This window comes from Podarcis gaigeae, assembly GCF_964106915.1.
Source record: "Podarcis gaigeae genome assembly, chromosome: 1".
NCBI lineage: Eukaryota > Metazoa > Chordata > Lepidosauria > Squamata > Lacertidae > Podarcis > Podarcis gaigeae.
In genome coordinates, this window is record NC_139678.1 from 79618503 (window position 1) to 79638574 (window position 20072).

Genomic DNA, 20072 nt, shown 5'->3' on the forward strand with positions numbered 1-20072 from the left:
ATACAATTTAAGCAAAGTGTTTCCCCGCATTCCTTGATCAGTGTTTTTTGTCCAGTTCTTATATTGCTGTGGTTCATTTTTTTATCAACTTCTAATTACATTTCAGTTAGTATATTAATCATTAAGATAACAGCTGCATTTTTTAGCAAGTACTATTCGTGTTAATGCCGTTTCTAACTTTTTCTAGGATTTCAAATAAGGGGTTCTGATTATTTTCCTTTTCTCTGTGTGTGTCAGTCTGAATATGTCCAGTTCTTCTTTGGCGATCACTCGTAGCCGAGGAAGATTGTCTTCCATAAACACGGTTTTAACAATGAGTCTGTAAGTGATTGTGGAAGCCAATTCTGGATCCACACGTCCTTCCACAGTGGGGACATTGGTTTCCAGGCGGGAGTTGATCACAGTGTGGACTTTCCAAACGTGCCTTCCTCTTAGCACATTTTCCCCTTACGTCCTGAGTTTGAGTGTCTTCAAAGCCCATGACACCTTTGGTAAAGGGTGTTCTCCAACTGGAGTGCTCGCAGGCAAGTGTTTCCCAATTGTTGGTGTTTATACTACTTTTTTAGGGATGCGGGTGGCGCTGTGGGCAAAACCTCAGTGCCTAGGACTTGCCGATCATATGGTCAGCGGTTCGAAACCCCGCGGCAGGGTGAGCTCCCGTCTTTCGGTCCCACCTCCTGCCCACCTAGCAGTTCGAAAGCACCCCTAAGTGCAAGTAGATAAATAGGTACCGCTTTATAGCGGGAAGGTAAACGGTGTTTTCGTGTGCTGCGCTGGTGCTGGCTCGCCAGAGCAGCTTCATCACGCTGGCCACGTGACCCGGAAGTGTCTGCGGACAGCGCTGGCTCCCGGCCTCTTAAATGAGATGAGCGCACAACCCTAGAGTCCAACACGACTGGCCCGTACGGGCAGGGGTACCTTTACCTATACTACTTTTTTAAAGATTTGCCTTGAGACAGTCTTTAAACCTCTTTTGTTGTTATGCTTTCCATTTTTAAGTTCAGAAATTATGAAGTCCTTGGCCTTTGTCTGTTGTCCAATTCTTGAATTATTTGTGTTTCTCCCTATTCCAACCCAGTCTGACCTCTCACTTCCATCCCACTGAGAAAACACCTGTTTCTTGGTCAATCATGTCCTCTCCAGACCCTCTCCAATCCAAAGCAACATCACCAAATAATTGAAACCCTTGCCATATTAAACCCATTCCCACCTTGCCCTTGGAAACCCATGACATGGAGAGAGATGTAGGTGCTGCTGACCTGCTCCCCATATGTCTCCCTGGTTGAAAAAATGTACCATCCTAGTGTGAGCTCCCACTCCTCATGCTTTACTTCTTGCTGCATGTAGGAGACAGTGGAACACTGACGCCATGACAACATGCCATGTGTTTCCCCAAGCTACATGAGGGAGATGCATGTGGCCACCATTAGCCAAACATCTTCCTGTCGCTGGTAGTTTGAGTCTGGTCCAGAGCCACTCCATGTTTCATCCTTCCATCGTTACCATATATGGTGTGTGCTGCTGGAACGAGCTATGTTTCCGCCCTGCAGGTTGATTAAGTGCAGCATCACAAGTTGTGGAGATCTGTGTTCTGTCCTTGCCACAAACCAGATGCTGAAACAAGTAGATTTACGAGATAATAAACTTGGAGATTCAGAAGTAAGGCTGCTGTGTGAGGGCTTGAAACACCCAAACTGCAAGCTTGAGGTTTTGTCGTAAGTATGAAATCTGCCTCTTGAAATGCATTCTGCGAAGGGCTTCTTCCAATAATGATTAAAAGAGTATCTACAATTATACTTCCATTCTACAGGGTTTTTTCCCCGTGTAGGTTTCTATGTAATGTGGGATACGTTGCCAAGAAAAGGGTTATCAAAAGTGTAACAGAGAGAAGGACATGGAGATGTTTGCTAGATTTTTTTCTACCACCAAAAAGATCTTGAGGCCGTGATGGATAGCTTGATGAAGTTTGTTGACTCATTGTGCAGCACCTGTAAAAAAGGTGAATTCTGTGCTGGAGATCATTAGGAAGGGGGTTGAAAATATGACTGTCGGAATCTTAATTCCTTTATACAGATTTCTGCTGCAATCACACTTGAAACACTATATATAGTTCTGGTTGCCATACCTCAAAACGGATCTTGCAGAGCTGGAGCGGGTGCAGAGGAGGACAAAATAACCAAGTGGCTGGAACAACTCTGTGAAGGAGAGTTGCTATATTTGGGACTTTTTAGTTTATGAAAGAGCTGAAAGAATAATAGTGGGATTGAAGACTTGTAACAGATACTCCTGAACCTTCCTCTATCTCAACAGCAGCCACTACCTAATCATTCAGAGAATTATAACCTCCTTTAATAAATAAAACAGCTGTAGGTACCCTGAAATATGTATGGGGCATCTCCAAACACATTTAAATAGTAATCTTGCTAAACTAAGACAGGCTCCAGATTCTCAGAAATGTAGAGCTAATATTCCAGCACAATAGTTGCAAAAAAGTTAGACAGTATTTAACAAATGATATCATAGTTTACAGACATTATCGGCTGGTACGTAAATTGGCTCGAAGGATTCAGCATTAGGGAACTTCAGAAGTGATTATATCATAATTGGAAAATAGGTTTTTTTTTTACCAAAGAGTCATATTACTACTTCTGTTCATAGCCATTTCCTTCTGTTTGATTTAGGTTGTTTGCTTGCTGTCTGACAGTAGATTGTTGCAAGGCTCTGTCTTCTGCTCTCATTACCAACCGGACCTTAAGAAAATTAGATTTAACTTGGAATGCATTAGGTGATTCAGGGGTGAAGCTACTATGTGAAGGGCTAAAACATCCAGACTGCAAGCTGCAGAGTTTGAGGTGAGTATTTGTGTGAGCATGTGAAAATATGCAATGCAGTGTAATATGTAATAAATGCAGCATTTTTGTCATGCAAAATGGAGTGATCATGGTGTTACCTATTGGCAGACAAAGACTATCAGGAGTTAAGCTAATGGGAAATTAATGCTCCTCTCATTGCTGTTGGGGCACATGTCTTACGTTCAACAGCAAATCTATATAGATATTCTTGATTTCTTTTTACGCTATTTGCAAGTAAGACTGATTATACATCCAAGTGAGTAAAAATCATTTATAAAGATTATTTATTATTTATACCCCTCCCATTTGGCTGGGTTTCCCCAGCCACTCTGGGCGGCTTCCAACAAAATATTAAAAATACAGTAGAAGAAAGAATCTTGACAGATAGCCGCTCTGAGTAGCTTGTATGATCTTATTGGATCCATGTTAAACTGACCAAAGCTCAAAGCCAGGCAAATATGGGTTATGTTAAATCCACAAGTCTGGAATCTGGAAATGGCAGTCCAGCAACAGGAAATGAATGTTAGGAAAACCATTTGGATGTTAGGAAAACATTCTTTAAGAAACAGATAAAAGTTCCTAGAAGCTTTAAAGAGGGCTCCAGAACTTTCTTTAGTGTGTAGGAGTGGCACTCTAGGTTTGATTGGTGTCAGCTGGAGGTGCAAATAAAGGGAGGAAGTTGCAGGCTGCAATTTCCTCGCGAGGAAAATGCACACACAGTCAGTACGCACGCTAACAAGGTTGGAAGGAAAACAATGTATGCTGCTGATACTGTGAGTTTTGCTGTATCAGGATTGTTAATTACTGGACTGAGATTATACCATGCTGGAGAGATAAAGAAGGAATGTAAATAGTTTATAATAAGAATAACAGAAATGCTTGTGCAACCAGTCAAGCAATAAAGCTCTTGACTGTGAATTTGAGTATGACTCCTGTTCTTGTCCTCTGCCTCTGGGGAAAACAGCAAGAAGTGGTTTTACTGAGATGCCACCACACAAGCAGAAAGGCCAGCAGAAGTGTGTGGGCGGTAACCTCTAATATTGGAATATTGTTTCCTTTTTATTTCAAAAGCGAAATCCTTGTTCTAAAGATTGCCAAACTTGTGGTGCAGGAGGTGGGACTTGTGTTACCTATTTAACCCTCTGAAGCACAGGTGGACTTTCCTTCCTTGGAGGTTTTTAAGCAGAGGTTGGATGGCCGTAAGTCATGGATTCTTTAGTTGAGAGATTCTATGATAGGCCTGTGTGGCCCCTTGGCTGCTCTCTAGGTTAGCCCTGGCAACCTGTGCCAGATTAAACCCTGTGGAGGCCCCTAGATATTCAAAATCTTGGGGCCTCCCTCACAAATTATCTCCTAATATGTTTTTGGAATTTTCTTTCAAAACGAAATCAATATTATTTTGAACCGTTGTTGCGGGCCCCCTAAAAAGTTGGTGCCTTCTCTGCCTATTTGGGAATCCATCACTGCTGACAACCTTTTGCTAATGCCCAACTGATCAGCCATCAGGATATCTATTGAGTGTGTTTGTATGTCAGTGAATCTGCCCGGTTCCAGCCAAACCCACCAACCGCCACACTCATGGCCATGTGATCTCTGAGCACCCACCTACCACCTAAGGCCTTTGGGTGCAAATAGATCACACCATTCATGAGCCACCAGTTTGAATTGTAAAAATGTTTCCCCTTTTTACTTAGTTTTAAACTGTGGGTGACCAAAGGGAACCCATTTTAGTTGAAGCTTCGCAAATTGTTCGAGTCCGACAGGTCACTGTTGTTCTTGATGTCATGTTTATAACTCCTCCATCCTGATAACTCTTATTACTGTTCCATGCAGGTTGTCCCACTGCTCTTTTACACAAGCTTGTGGCGGGGATCTTGCCGAAGTCCTCAGGGAGAGCCAGACACTGATAGAACTGGATCTGGCTTGGAATGAAATCGAAGACAAGGGAGTGGAGCTGCTCTGCGAGGGGCTAAAACACCCAGAGTGTAAACTGGAGATTCTAGAGTAGGTCACCAGCTCCTTTGCAGAAGCACAACACTCTCTTTAATCTGTGCTTGTTTTCATTTGTCAGGGTGCTGCAACAGTTGTTAAAATGAGGGCTCAGTATCAACTGCATTTTAAAAATAGTTGTGTTACTGTGTATGGATTTTTCATTTTAAGAAAACTAACAAACATGTGCCCTAGTTTGTCAGTCTGCCCAGCACTCTTCATAAGACAGCCTGCCTTACCTAGTTTCTGCTTGGAGGTAATTGTAGATAATATTTAAAGTAGATCTTCTGTGAATTCCAGAATTCCTTCCCCAACATCCTGTGCAAAGCAGAGAGTGACGGTATTGCCCAGTGGCTTGACCACATGGCTGTGACAATCGATCCCTCTTTGCGCCTCACATGCAAGTTTAAAAACCAATCCCCTTGCCTCTTATCCTTCTATGGGGAGCAGGCTGCCGTTTGTGGTTTTTCTGGAGAAGTCGTACATCAGGGTTGGGCAACCTCAGGCCCAAGGACTGAATGAGACTCTCCAGTCATTTGGCTTTTGGGACTCTCTCCAGATCAGGCCATACTCTTTCCCAGGCCATACTTCCTTTGAGTACTTTTGCCAGTTGGAATGTGTCCTTGAACAGTGAAACACCTCTTCCTTCCTTGGAAGGAGAATGGAGAAGTGTGTGTGTGTGTGTAAGTAAACTACTGGCTTTGGCATCAGTGGAATGTAGCCCACCATATGCAAAAGTAAGATTCACATCCATTGCTCTGTCCATATTTACATCTAGCCCTGCCCACCACTGACTGTGGCCCTCAGAAAGTTGTCCATAATGGAATGTGGCCCTTGGCTAAGCCTGCAGTAGATAATCTGAGCAGGTGAAGGTGATCACATACATGGTTAGATCTTTTGAATCCTGTCATAATGGCAGGGCAACTCATATGCCCCAGTACCATTGCTGTTGCCCTTCATTAAAAGCATGAGAGGCTGGTGAGGGTTGTGGAGATCCTAACAGAAGCTGCCTGGTCCTGAGGAAGATAGTTGCTGTGAGAGAATCTCCCTGCGCTTCAGGTCTTGGATTATTTATTCAGTTATTTAGTGCCAGGCATTTTGAAGCCACGACAGTGAGAATGAAGGGTGTCACTGGGGATTTGTCCTTACATTGTATAGGCTGCATGGGTGCGGCAAGACACCTGCTGCTTGTGAGAACCTCTGCGCTGCCCTGACTACAAACCAGTCACTGGCCAGACTGCATGTCAGCTATGACGTCCTGGGAGCCTCTGGCAAGGATCGGTTCAGAAATGCACTGCAACATGGAAGGAGACGACGGCAGGGACTATGGTGAGTTATTTCCGGCAGCCATTTTGAAATCGTGCCTCATAATGATTGGGCACTTAAGGAAATTGCAATTCTACCAGAGTCTGGGATTTCTTGTAGGGGAAATCTGTCATGTCAGAGTGTGGCCTCTAGGGGATTGGGTCTAGGTGTTACTCTTACCCCTGAGCCATATATTCCAGCAGGATGGGTTATTCTTAAAAGAATCTGGCCTTGTTTTAATACTTCTGGCAGTCTGTCTAGCTTTCGGTTTAAGGTGCTATACAAGAAGAGCACATGCAGGAGTGCCAATAAAATTTTCTCAGCACAATACATGTATGTAGTAGATCAGGCCTTCTGGTAGCAAAAGAGGACACAGATTTGCATATGTTGTATGTCATATGCAAATTTGTGTCCGATTATGTGAGTAGAGTGGAGGGCTCTCCCCCCCCCCCAAGCAGTGCACCAGGTTGGCAAATGCTGATACATAGGATTGGAGCCTAAAGCTTTAGTGACAATTCAAATTTGTGCTTAAAATAGGAAAATAAACATTGTTTAGGCTGTGCAGGCTTACTATCCTTCTGCAAATGTTATAGAAAAGAATATTAAAAGATGGGTTTTTAGTTTGTATATGGAACAACCAGGCCTTTTGCGTTTCAGGATGAAACACCTGGGGCCTTATTTCCCGCAATAACTAGAACTTATTTCTAGCAATAACTAGAACTTGACCAAGAACTTGTCCTTTCTCAATACTGGAAAATCAAATGTGATTTTCGATTACAGGTTGAATGGAGAACGTATTGGCATACCCGAGTGGTGATGAAAGAAGTGAAGATTAAGAAAACTATGGGCAGGATTCACCTAATCGGTTCTGTTGGCAGAAGACCTGCACAAAGACTTTCACTTGCGCCGTGTGGCTTTCTCTCCCCCCCCCCTTTTCTTTTATTATACAATAATATGCATTATATATTTCATTATGCAATAACTCCTCCCTCCTTGAGTCCTCTGAGCGCCTCCACCCCACTGAAATTGGTTTGGGTGTGTTTTTTTTGAGAGAAACTGGAATAGTACTGAGGGGGAGAAGGGGAGACTTCCATCTGACAGGCAGAAATGCTTGCACAGATGGATAAACAGGAAGAGCACAAGGTTAAATTCCACCCAGTAATTCTGGCAATTAAATGCTTGTATCAAAAAGATATCATTGTTGAGAAATGGCAGCCAAAAGTCACCGACCCAACCAAGCTTTACTTTGAAGGGGAAATAAATTTGAAGTTTCTGCAGGCTGCTTGTGGGTGCCCGTTATATAGTTCATATGAGATTATTTCAATTTTTTGCAATAATTCTAGTTTTGTCCCTGGGAGCAAATTAACCACTTTGAAGTTGTGGTGCTCCCCCCCCTTATATAAAGCAGTATATAAATTCCAGGAAATAAATAGAATCAACTTGTTGGTTGTATACAGGAAAAAAAAGGTTGTTAGTGCTGTAAAACTCCATACCATTAACATCTGTGCAGTCTAAAGGTGTCGTTCTGCCCTATAACTTAACCACCTTTCTTTGTGTCTCACTGCCATCAGAGCTGTACAGTGGTACCTCAGGTTAAGTACTTAATTCGTTCCGGAGGTCCGTTCTTAACCTGAAACTGCTCTTAACCTGAAGCACCACTTTAGCTAATGGGGCCTCCTGCTGCTGCTGCGCCGCTGCTGCACGATTTCTGTTCTCATCCTGAAGCAAAGTTCTTAACCTGAAGCACTATTTCTGGGTTAGCGGAGTCTGTATCCTGAAGCATATGTAACCCGAGGTACCACTATATAGGTTTGATAAAGATTTGAGGCAGGGCCTTTACAGTGGTGACAACCAGGTTGTGGAATGACTTTGGAGGTTTGTATGGCCCCCAGCCTTTTCATTCAGCTACAAAGCCTGTTTTATTTCACTGGGCCTTGGGTCCTGGGTATTATTTTTGGTCTGATTCTTTATTGTTATTTGAACGCTGCATTGCATTTGCTGTTTGTGAGTTTTCATTTTTATTTGATAATTCTAATCCTGTGTTGGATTTTATCAGATTTTATGTGTCGTAAGGGCTTTTAAAGCTCTTTAGTGGTAAAGGTAGGCTAAATAGAGAGAGAGATCACATGCCATTATTTAAAAGTAGCCAGTTGTGCACTAGTTACAATAGAAGCGGAGGAATGTTTATAAAGCAGTGGGCGCTGGTGAAGGCAAGGAGAATAAGGCAAAAAAAGCTGACGTCCTGTTGCTATGCTGTGTGAAAATCTGACTAGGCTGAATAGTCAATGCATTGCTTCCATGTGAAGTATGAAGTGAATGCTGTTTTTCCTGTGTTCAGTGTAACATTTCTCCGCTGCCTGCGAAGGGCATGTTTCCACAAGCTATGCCTTTTAAATAAACACCATTTAATCAATCTTGACTGGTGTCTGGATATTGACCATCAAACATCTGCTTTAAAACTTCCAAGGAAAAAGAGGCCACCGCCTTGTGAGGGAGCCTTTTCCACTGTCCAGAGTTAAAATATTAAGCTAAAATCTGCTCATCCACAACACGAAAAGGTTCTCAAAATTGATTACATGGCACTTTTGCAGGTTGTCTTGCAGCCACATACTGTACCTTGATTTTTTGGCTATCCCATTTTTCTGGTCTGGTCTGGTCACACTAATACTGACTTCCACCAGCAGATGGTGGACTTTCAGTGTAAGATTACCGGAACTGGAGGACAAATCCATTTCTCTCCACCTTTTTCCTCGGGATACTTCCTTGTTGCTGAATGCATTTAAACTTAAACAGAAACTGATGACGTACAAAGGGCTGTCTGCACTGTAGAGATTGTACTGGATTTTAAGACTGAGAAGAAATTGCAGGTGACCCTGCCCAGGGGAAGTAGTGTCCTGGTTTTGCTCGTTTTCTCTTTCATGTTCATAAATGACACCACCAATGCGGCCAGGTAAGCCGGGATCGTTTTGTTTGCAATCCTGTTCAGATTGCTTAATTAAAATCAGGTGGACTTTGGTGAGTTTTGATGTAACCAAATTGTGAGCAGTATTGTAGTCATTTTGATAATTTTAGACTTGCAAAATAGGGGGGATTTAAAGTAAAGAACCCCTGGACAGTTAAGTCCAGTCGAATTCGACTTTGGGGTGCAGTGCTCATCTCTGCTTTCAGATGGAGGGACCTTACGGGCAACCTGCCATTTGTCTGAAAATGGGAGCATTTGCTGTGATTCAGAATCTTACTTGATGTGATAAGGAAGTTTCTTCTGGATTCCAGGAAGTGGGTTTTTAAGGACAACTGAAAGGAGGAGTGTTGGAGCAAGACAAGGGTGGTGTCTGAAGTAGGATATTGTACAGTAGGATTTCGTACAGTGCTGGCCTATGGAGATTGCTTAGAAGTCCTGAGTTCAGTGGGACTTAGTCCCACATAAATGTGCACAGGTTTGCAGCTTGTAAACCGCTGTCACAGGTCTTAATTCAAACAGAACTTTTCTCTGTCAAAAATATTGTATTTTTCGCCCTATAGGGTGCACCGGCCCATAGGGCGCACCTAGATTTTTTTTGGGGGGGGGAATAAAGAAAAAAAAATTATTTCCCCCCCAGGCACGGGGCTGGACAGAACAGGCTGCTATCCGCAAGCCTAGGGAGCCCGGCGGGAACTCCCACTGGGCTCCCCAGGGTTTGCGGATAGCTTCCTGAAGCCTGGAGAGTGAGAGGGGTCGGTGCGCACCGACCCCTCTCGCTCTCCAGGCTTCAGCAAAAGCCTGCATTCGCCCCATAGGACGCACACACATTTCTCCTTCGTTTTTGGAAGGGGGAAAGTGCATCCTATAAGGTGAAAAATACGGTACTTTCTCTGTGAATCAGTTTACGTGTTAACATTTCCCAGAACGGGGAGCTGGTTCTGGAAAGGAACCATGTAAAAAACACATGAACTCACCCAGCTTTTGTAGCATTTTGCCAAATATATTTCAGAAAGCCTTCAAATACACCAAAAACTTAATTATTTTTTTTTGCAATCCACATTGATGCTTGCTCAGTTTCTTTCAGAATTAGTAAAGTATGCCTAATGACAAATAATGTCTGAATTAGATTACAGGGAGAAATACAGAGAACATATTAGAGAGAAATACCGAAGCCCTGAAAGAAGGCTCGCTAGCCATGGGGTCTGTGGGCCTCCCAATGAAAAATATGAGCAACTAATTATTGCAAATGGAGATAGACGAGAGACTGAAATACTGCACAGACCATGGAGACATTCTGGGGTCATGTCAGAGCAAATGGATGCCGTTCCCACCGAGGCCTTGTTTGAGGTTGACAACGATGGACCACAGACTGTGGTGCTCCTGGGAGGGGCTGGGACTGGGAAAACCACCTTGGCCAAAAAGATCCTGCTAGACTGGGCAGCTGGAAGACTCTTTCCCGGGAGATTTGATTACCTTTTCTACCTCAGTTGTGGGCAACTGAATCTCGTTCAGGGCCAGGCGGACTTGGCTGACTTGATTTTAAACGGTGACCCTGAGCTTAGAGAGAGAGAAGAGATAATGGAACTCCTAGAAAAACCTGTCAAGCTTCTCTTCATAATTGATGGCTTTCATGAACTCACTTGCTCCATCGAACACCAGGAAGACAACCCAAGCGTTGATCCCAGGGAGAAGAAGCCGGTGGGAGTCCTCTTGAGTGCATTATTTCACAGAGCCCTTCTTCCAGAGGCCTGCCTGCTAATTACTACCAGGCCATCCACTTTGGAAAGCCTCAGGAATTGCCTGCAGTCTGAACGCTGCGTGAGACTTTTGGGTTTTTCTGAGGAGGGCAAAGAAGAGTATTTCCTCAAGGTCTTTGGAGATCAAAAATTAGCAACACAGGCTCTTAGGTACGTTAAAGGGGATGAAGCACTCTTTGCCCTATCCTTTGTCCCCAATTTGTGCTGGGTCCTCTGCACTGTGATGAAACAGCAGCTAGACAGGGGCAAGGAAGATCTAGTGCCAGTGTCTGAAAAACTCACTGTGGTATATGCACTTTATCTCTCCCGTTTGACTGAGTCTCCCTGCAGTAGCTCAGGGCAGTGGAATCTGAGAGGGCTCTGCTCACTGGCTGCTGATGGAATCAGGAAAAACAAGACCTTGTTCAAGGCCGAAGAAATCCAGAACCAAAGTTCAGGTCACTTAGGTTCTCTTCCTCCTGCTCTTTTTCAGAAAGACCCTGATTCTGAAGGTCTCTATAGGTTCCTCCACCTCAGCGTACAAGAGTTTCTTGCAGCCTTGTTCTATGTTTTGGAAGACACGCCCAAAGATCCTGAGACTGTGAAGCAAGATCTGGAACTCTCACTAGAAGGATGCGGCAAAGACCCAGGAGATTTGACCTTATTTGCCCAATTCATCTTTAGCCTCTTAAACAGAGAAATAATGGAATACCTGAAAGAACAATTTGGGTGGCAAATTTCACCTGCAATTAAGGCTGACTTGCTGGATTGGTTTAAAATGGACACGCAGATTAAGTCAGATTATCCAAATTATCGCCCTCTGGAGAGGTTTCACTATTTGTATGCAACCCAAGAAGAGGAATTTGCCCAATGTGCTCTCGACCATTTGACTGAAGTAACTATGGACAGATTGACATTTACTCCCCTGGACCAAGCTGTTCTCTCCTTCTGTGTCCAGAACTGTTTACACTTGGAGGCGATTTGCCTGTACGGAAGTTTGTTTCTGTCAAAGGAACCTGAGGGAGAAGAACTTCCAGGGCATCTCAGTCATCCATGTCAGTAAGTAGGACCCAAACTCTTAACTGTATTACTGTTGTAGCTGATTTTTATTCCTCTTCTTTCTTACTTCTCATAATATGCATTACCAAGACTTCTGCTCTTTGCTTTCTTTTTTCTGTTTTTTGACAGATCCTTCTTTCTTCTCCCCTTTATATCTGGATTATGTCTATGCTAAGCTGTAGAGCAGGCGTGTGAGTACCTGGGGTCCTCTGGATAATAAATAATAAATAAATAAAACCCCGCCCATCTGGCTGGGTTTCTGCAGCCACTCTGGGCGGCTCCCAACAGAACAGTAAAGGTAAAGGTAAAGGTACCCCTGCCCGTACAGGCCAGTCGTGTCCGACTCTGGGGTTGCGTGCTCATCTCGCTTAAGAGGCCGGGAGCCAGCGCTGTCCGAAGACACTTCCGGGTCACGTGGCCAGCATGACGAAGCTGCTCTGGCGAGCCAGCACCAGCGCAGCGCACGGAAACACTGTTTACCTTCCCACTATAAAGTGGTACCTATTTATCTACTTGCACTTGGGGGTGCTTTCGAACTGCTAGGTGGGTAGGAGCTGGGACCGAATGACGGGAGCTCACCCGGCCGCGGGGATTCGAACCGCCGACCATGCGAAGTCCTAGGCGCTGAGGTTTTACCCACAGCGCCACCCGAGTCCCTCAGAACATTAAAAACACAATAAAACATAAAAAACTTCCCTAAACTGGGCTGCCTTCAGGTGTCTTCTAAAAGTCAGATAGTTGTTTATTTCCTCAACATCTAATGGGAGGATGTTCCACAGGGCAGGCGCCACCTCTGCCTGGTTCCCTGTAACCTCACATCTCGCAGTGAGGGAACCACCAGAAGGCCTTCAGAGGAGGACCTCAGGCTTAATGATAGGGGTGGAGATGCTCCTTCACGTATACTCCTTCAGGTATACTGAGATGCTCCTTCAGGTGTACTGCTCTTGGACTCCAAATCCCATCAGCCCCAGCCAGTATAGCTAACTGTCCTAAGCACCTTGGGAAATGCAGTTTCGTAAAAGGCCTAGGGCTCTCTGAGGAAGAATGATCACCACGCTTACAGACCTAGAACTTCCTACATTTATTGGAAAGAAGTAGCGACAGTTAAACTTCTTTCAAACCAGTTTAAAGTTTGTAGTGCAATCACTAAAACTGCTTTTTTCTCTCCCAAAACAGAAAGGATACCATAACCAATAAGCATATTTTGTCGATTATGCTCATTTTATATTAGAAAACAGAACATAACGAACTTTTCTACCTTTTTAGGCCTGATCAGAAAACACAGGAGCGTTCAGCAGTTTACCTTCTCTGTCAAGCACTGAAAGATCCAAACAACAAAATCAGGAAACTGGAGTAAGTCACAGCTGTTTTCCCTGCCTTGTTACTTGTTTGGCTCTATTGAATCAGACACACTCAGCTAATGTGTGTCTTATTGAGGTTCAGGTACTTCCACAGCAGTGCCTCAATGGGTCCCAGGGCAGCCCCACATTGTCAGAGGTTTGCTGAATAACTGGCAAGTGGAAATGTCTGAGGTCATGAAAGTTTTGGGAGGCTAAGGAGGACTCTATATTAGATATTCAAATGATCAAGTGCGAAACAGATCTGTCGGCAAGATGTATGTTGAGCTTTATGATTCCTGCATTACGTGAGGTGAAACTACACAGATGACCCTTGGGGTGCCTTCCAACTGTACAGTTCAAAGATTCTGTGAGAGTTGCACCCAGCCCCTCTTTAGGGAAAGCTTAAATTAATACAGTGGTACCTTGGTTCTCGAACTTAATCCATTCTGGGCGTCCCTTCAACTCCTGAAGCTGTTCAAAAACCAAGGTTCAGCTTCCGATTGGCTGCAGGTACTTCCTGCACTCAATCGGAAGCTGTGGAAGTCAAGTCGGACCTTCGGCTTTTGAAAAACGTTCGCAAACTGGAACACTTACTTCCGGGTTTGCGACGTTCGGGAGTTGATTTGTTCGGGAGCCAAGCCGCTCGACAACCAAGGTACAGTGGTAGTACCTCCGTTTACGAACTTAATTCATGCCAGAAGTCTGTTCTTACACCGAAAGCGTTCTTAAACTGAGGCACGCTTTCCCTAATGAGGCCTCCTGCCGCCGGTGCCCTTCCACCATTCGGCTTCCGTTTGGCTTTCAGGACAAAGTTTGCTAGCTGGAACACCTACTTCCAGTTTTGCGGAGTTCGTTCCCCGAATTGTTCGTTAACAGGACTGTTCTTAGACCGAGGTACAACTGTACTAACAATTAAGTGTTTCAGAGTTTCCTTCACATGTCAGTCATCACATGTCAGGAGGGTCAGGCTTCTCCATTCTCCTGTGCCACAGGCCTCTGGTGGGTGTGAGCAGTGATCATTCTTTCACTCCACCTTAGACTTTGAAGGTGGGTGGAGATAATTCCCACAACTATATGGAGATCCCATACATTCTCTGGCTCCAAGCTTGGGAGGTCAGCCAGGGATTGCTTTCTTGATGGGGCACCCTGATTGCGGAGCAGCAAAATTGGCAGGCTCCCCGCTGGCCTTTCCTCCAGAAATCATTAGAAAGGTGCTTCCTTAGCCACTCCAGCACCCAACACACCTTTAATACTACAGAAAGTCATCTACTCTTTTTGGCTTGGCTAGCAAGACCCGACAAAAATGTTGCTCTCTTGGCAGGAGGGGAGAGAAGGCCACTGGAAAGACCAGGTGGACCCAGGGGGAGAAGAAGGGGGTGAGGTGGGTGCGGGCTGCCCCGGGTGTCACCACTGAGGGGGGTGACAAAATGCCAGGCGGGGCCTGCAGCGTGCCTGAGCCACGTGTCTCTCCACGCTGTCCAAACGATCCGCCCACTTTCTGCCCCCAGCTGTAAGGCGGCTGAGTGGGAGGAGGCAGGCAGACTCTAGAGGCCCTGCAGTGCACCCCACTCCTATGGGTAGCTTGCCCCGCCTCTGGGCATGCTGCCCCAGGCACCCGAGTGGCTTCCTCCACCACTGGGTGGACCAACACACCCCAAGTGCCAAGGTAGCTGTTAATGTGAAGGTCCATCTCTCTCTGTGTTTTCAGTACAGTAGGAGAGGAGAACCTGTGGCCCCGCTGGATATTGCTGGATTTTAGCTCTCATCAGCCCCAGCAAGCCTGACCCCAGGTGTCAGGGATGATGAGAGTTCCTGCCCAACAACATCCAAAGGGCCACAGCTTAGTCTCCCATGCAGGACAGAATTAGAAGTCGCTTGCTGCCTAAGCCAGTTATTTACATCTGGGTTCCATTTCCCCATATCTGTTGGTCTTTAGCATGTTTCTCAAATGCCTTCCATTTGCCTATGGCAACCTTCCCAGAGCATTTCCGTGAATCCCAGAGAAAGAGTTTGCTAATTTAGTGTGAATATTAAAAGCTGTTGTGCTTTGAACCACCTAAGGAGAAAAACACAGGAGAAAAAGAAAAGCTCCAGATGCAGAATGTTTTACACACGTTGAGGTGGCCTGTGCGTAATCAACATCTGCTGCATCATTGAGATGATGGAGAAGAATCAGCCATGTTTATGAGGATTTATCCAAAGGATACTCAGGGAAAGAGCTGGCTAATGGAGCTGTTTCTGTCTCATTTTGCAGGCTTAACGGATGCCAGCTCACAGACGGTTGCTGTGCAGATCTTTCCACTGTTCTCTCAACAAGCCAGAAGTTGGTAGAACTGGACTTGCAGGCAGCCATTCTGAAGGAATCAGGAGCCAGGCTGCTATGTGAAGGGCTGAGTCATCCCAACTGCATGCTAGAAAAACTGGGGTAAGCTGGAAAAAAAGCTTCTTCTGCCTAAGCATTCCCAGTGGAACATAAAGGCATTGAGGGTGCACGACGTCAGTTGTCTTCAGGTGTGCAAAATTACTCAGGGGTTTTGCTGTTTTAAAAAACAACCACAGCACAATTTTTCCCTCTTGGACAAAATACTGTTTTGGAGAGATTTCAAAATTTTAAACTAGAACATGAAGCTTAAGGGCCTACTATCTCTCAGGTGTGTGCTGTCAGTATCTGCCTTTCTTGTTGCCCCTCTTCTGTATCTTGATTCACACTGCATCTGTGTGTATTCCTTCTATATACACACTGTGATGTATAATGCTGGGTATTGTTTGCCATATTCTATAATTCCTTCCATCACAGATCCTAACCTGAATTTCCCAGAACTCCACATATAGAAAAGTGTGTATATACTGTATGTGTGTGTTTTTAATCAGTTTTAATCTGACTTACTTTTATCTCATAGTCCAAAGCATCTTTCAACATTAAAGGCACCATTGTTTGAAAATGGATATTACTAAGTTCCCCAATGAATTAAATCATAACTATCCTCAGTGAAACCAACGATCACTATACCTAGTTAGGCAAGTGGCCCTAATTTGATCTATGCTCCCCAAGGAGTGAAAAGGACACAAGGTTCTTCTGTGCTGGATCACACCTTCTTTTTTGTGAGTCTTAGAAGAAGGGTGAGAAGCCACATGATGTCATCTCGATCTCAGGCTCTTTCAACCACTCACCTCTTTTTTTACCTTTCAGACTGAAGGACTGTGGCCTGACCTCTGTTTCTGGCAGAGACCTTTCCACTGTTTTCAGTACCAGTCAGAAGCTGACAGAGCTGGAACTGGGTTGGAATCCTTTACTGGGAGATCAAGGAGTTCAGCTGCTGTGTGAGGGGTTGAAGCATCCGAACTGCAAGCTGCAGAGCTTGGGGTGAGGAGCACCATGCTGTCCCTTTCAGAACCAGACTGCCAAAGCCCAGAGCTGGTGGATCAGGTCTAGTGCTTTTTGATAAGCAGGTGGTCTTACCAAGCAGGTGATCCAATTTTTTTAGGTCTTAGCCAGCACTTTAAGATGGACTCAGACTGGGGGCCAAGGTGAATCAGGCAATGGTGGAGTCGTAAGCTCAGAACTGTACCAGCTGCAGTTTTAATTTTACTTTGAAAAATAGTTATTATACTGCTGTATCATAAAAATATATAATAGTAATTTGCAACAATATAAAACATCAAACAATAGCATCATAGCAAGTTAAAGGCAAAAATAAAATAAAAACATCAGCAGACCATTGTGGGGGAATGTACTCTTAATTGTCTGCATAGGCCTGGTGGAATAGAAAAGTTTCTCACAGGCTTTTAAAAGTTGGCACAGAAGTTGCCTGCTGAATCTTTATTGGCAGGGTGTTCCATAGGATCCGGCCAGTGACGCTAAAGGCTCACAGCTTTACGTTGTTGTCAAATGAGCCTCACCAACACGGGGAATGACGAAAGGTTTCTGAATGTTCTTCAAGGGCAGTCACACACAGATCATCCTGTAGTAGTCCAAACCAGGGTCATGTTTTGTGGCCCTCTCCAACACACACACACACACACACACACACACACACACACACTTTAAAAGGTTGAATGTTTGAGGCCTCAGAACTTTTTATTTTTAAATTTAGGAAGAGAATCATCATGGCATGAGTTGATGTCTTCTCATGCCAAGTGTTTTTCTTTGGTGTTTTGCACCCTCCAGAGCAGATTTTGGGGAGGGGGCTGCAAGGGGACAAAGAGAAATCAGAAGTCTCGCAGATCACCCACTGTGGTGCTGCAATCCCAAGAGTTTTTTTGTAGGATCCCCAAGACTCCCCCCTCCCAAATTAATTTGTCCACTAAAAAAAAAAGTGTGTATTTTGCTGTGTTACTATTATGGCAAAAAAGTGAACTGCCACCCTCAGACCCAACTTTGATAGCAATTAATTGATCACAGTTATTGAAAATATCACACAATAGCTGATAGGAAAGCCTTTGGGATAGCAAACTTGAGGACTGCAGTCTTCACTGTTCCCACACTCTGGCACATGGCATAGCGGGGGGGGGGGGAGAGAGAGAGAGAGATAGTACTGCAGTGCAAATGGGATGCAGCTCATCTTGGTTGCAGCTTGAAGTATGAAAGAAGCAGAGGCTCAGCAAGTGCCCACCTCGAAAAAGTAATAACAATTTTGCACACACTCCCTATGCAGGTTGGACAGCTGCAATCTCTCAGCTGCCAGTTGTCAGGATCTCATCCCTGTTCTAAGTACCAGCCGGACTCTGTTGAAGCTGAACCTGGAATGTAACAAAGTGGGAGATGCAGGAGTGAAGCTGTTGTCTGAAGGACTGAGACATCCAAACTGCGTACTGCAAACTTTATTGTAAGTGGGAGCCAAATTCCTTCCATGTGAAGTCCTTGGGCAGCTTACTTTCAAGGGTTAGGGTTAGGGTTTCAGACTGGCCTCCATGTAATTTCCATTGAGGACCTTCTGTTCAGCTACAGTTGCATAAAGGTATTAGAAAATGTTTGATTGACCAGGAAGTTCAGGTGTGCATGCAATGTCAGGGTTTTCGACTCGTCTTCTAAACCTCTTGCAATTGCAAAATCCGTGTGTGAACATCCGGCTCACGGGTGTTTCCTTCATCCCATATATAACACCAGGCATGGAACTGGCCAGTTTGAAAAGGGAGAATCGGGAGCACATTCCTGCTTCTTCATTTCTAGCCGCTGGCAGAATTTAGCACTTTCTGGCAGCAAAGGAAAAGCCTTCCTTTGCAGGTACAGTTTGAACAATCAGGGCTGCAAAGGAGGACTCTGTTGGCAGCAGGTGACTGACAGGTGGTTGACCCTTTGGGGTGGGGATGGAGCAGCATGGGATCCTGCTCCCTGGCCAGAGCCAGTTCCCCACCCGTGCCTTGGAGGGCGTGTATGTGATGAGGTCAGATGGAGGTGAGCTGAATGTCCAAACCAGCTGTCCATATCAGGAATCCTCACCCTTTCTCCTTTATCGCTGTGGTCTTATCACCTCCATGAGGGATGTGGGTGGCGCTGTGGTCTAAACCACTGAGCCTTGGGCTTGCTGATCGGAAGGTCAGCGGTTCAAATCCCTGCACCGGGGTGAGCTCCCTTTCTTCGGTCCCAGCTCCTGCCAACCTAGCAGTTCGAAAGCACGTCAAAGTGCAAGTAGATAAATAGGTATTGCTCCAGCAGGAAGGTAAACGGCGTTTCCGTGCGCTGTTCTGGTTATCCAGAAGCAGCTTAGTCATGCTGGCCACATGACCCGGATAAACTGCGGACAAATGTCGGTTTCCTTGGCCAGTAAAGTGAGATGAGCGCCACAACCCCAGAGTCGTTCGTGACTGGACCTAACGGTCAGGGGTCCCTTTACCTTTACTATTACCTCCATGACAAAATAATTTCTCACGTGCCTAAAAGAATTCTCTGGCACCAGAGCCGAGAACTCAGTGATGGATGAGGACAGGGAGAGTGAGGCTTTGGCTGGGTACACCTTAACCATCTTAAAGCACAGCCAGGTGGCTCTTTTTCTCAAGTCGTGTTGAAGCTGATTTGGGAGGAAATGCATCAAAACACAGCCTTTAATAGGATTGCTGCAGCGTAGATATGGATCGTGGGTTGCAGCTAACTGGACACAGAGTAAATGGGAGCATGTGCCCAGCCTTTGCTGCAGTGAATATCATGTTATAGGTGAGGCCCTGGCTGAAGGGTCCCAACCTGAGTTCTTACATCAGAACCATCCACAGATCACGGTATACATGCAGCTCAGCTATGGAGGCAGACAGCCTTCCTTTCATCACCCATCAATTATAGGCTGTGTCAGCTGTAAAATGAAGAAATTCACTGACGTGATCACCGTGATTTAGAGTGGAAGGGCTGTTGTTTCATTTTACAACAACAATTCAGAATAATGTATCTTCTTCATATCAGAGGGTGAAATAGAAGGGGCCTGTAGAAGTGAGTGAGCCATGTTTGCACTTGTTGGATCTGTTTGTTTTCTCTTGCAGACTGGACACAAATGAGCTCAGCCCTGCCTGTTGTGGGGATTTCAGCTCCATTCTCAGCACCAGCCAGACATTGACAATACTGGCACTAGAATATAATGGACTGGAAGATGCTGGAGTGAGGCTGCTCTGTGAGGGGCTGAAGCAGCCCAGCTGCAAGCTGCAAAAACTGAGGTGAGCAGAGGCTGGGATTTGTGCTGTGGGGTTCCGTGATTTGGTGTATTGCAGAATACAAAGAAATGTCTGCTCTCAAGGGAAATGAAAAGAGGTGATTCCCTTTTGCACAACTACAGCATCCTTGATCCAGCATATTGGGGAGAGGGTTAATATATTTGCATGCAGGAACAAATAGCTGTATACTTTA

General features: G+C 45.0%; 1 protein-coding gene across 1 annotated transcript in view; it reads left to right on the forward strand.

Moving 5' to 3' along the window:
- Positions 1 to 20072, forward strand: part of LOC310852233 (uncharacterized protein) — a 37794-nt gene that overhangs the window by 10835 nt on the left and 6887 nt on the right. The window contains exons 9-19 of the mRNA XM_083755335.1: positions 2682 to 2852; positions 4686 to 4856; positions 6000 to 6170; positions 6927 to 6940; positions 9073 to 9096; positions 10235 to 11903; positions 13170 to 13256; positions 15498 to 15668; positions 16434 to 16607; positions 17899 to 18069; positions 19712 to 19882. Coding sequence (XP_083611461.1) covers positions 2682 to 2852; positions 4686 to 4856; positions 6000 to 6170; positions 6927 to 6940; positions 9073 to 9096; positions 10235 to 11903; positions 13170 to 13256; positions 15498 to 15668; positions 16434 to 16607; positions 17899 to 18069; positions 19712 to 19882 — 2994 coding nt within the window. The remainder of the gene's footprint in view (positions 1 to 2681; positions 2853 to 4685; positions 4857 to 5999; positions 6171 to 6926; positions 6941 to 9072; positions 9097 to 10234; positions 11904 to 13169; positions 13257 to 15497; positions 15669 to 16433; positions 16608 to 17898; positions 18070 to 19711; positions 19883 to 20072) is intronic.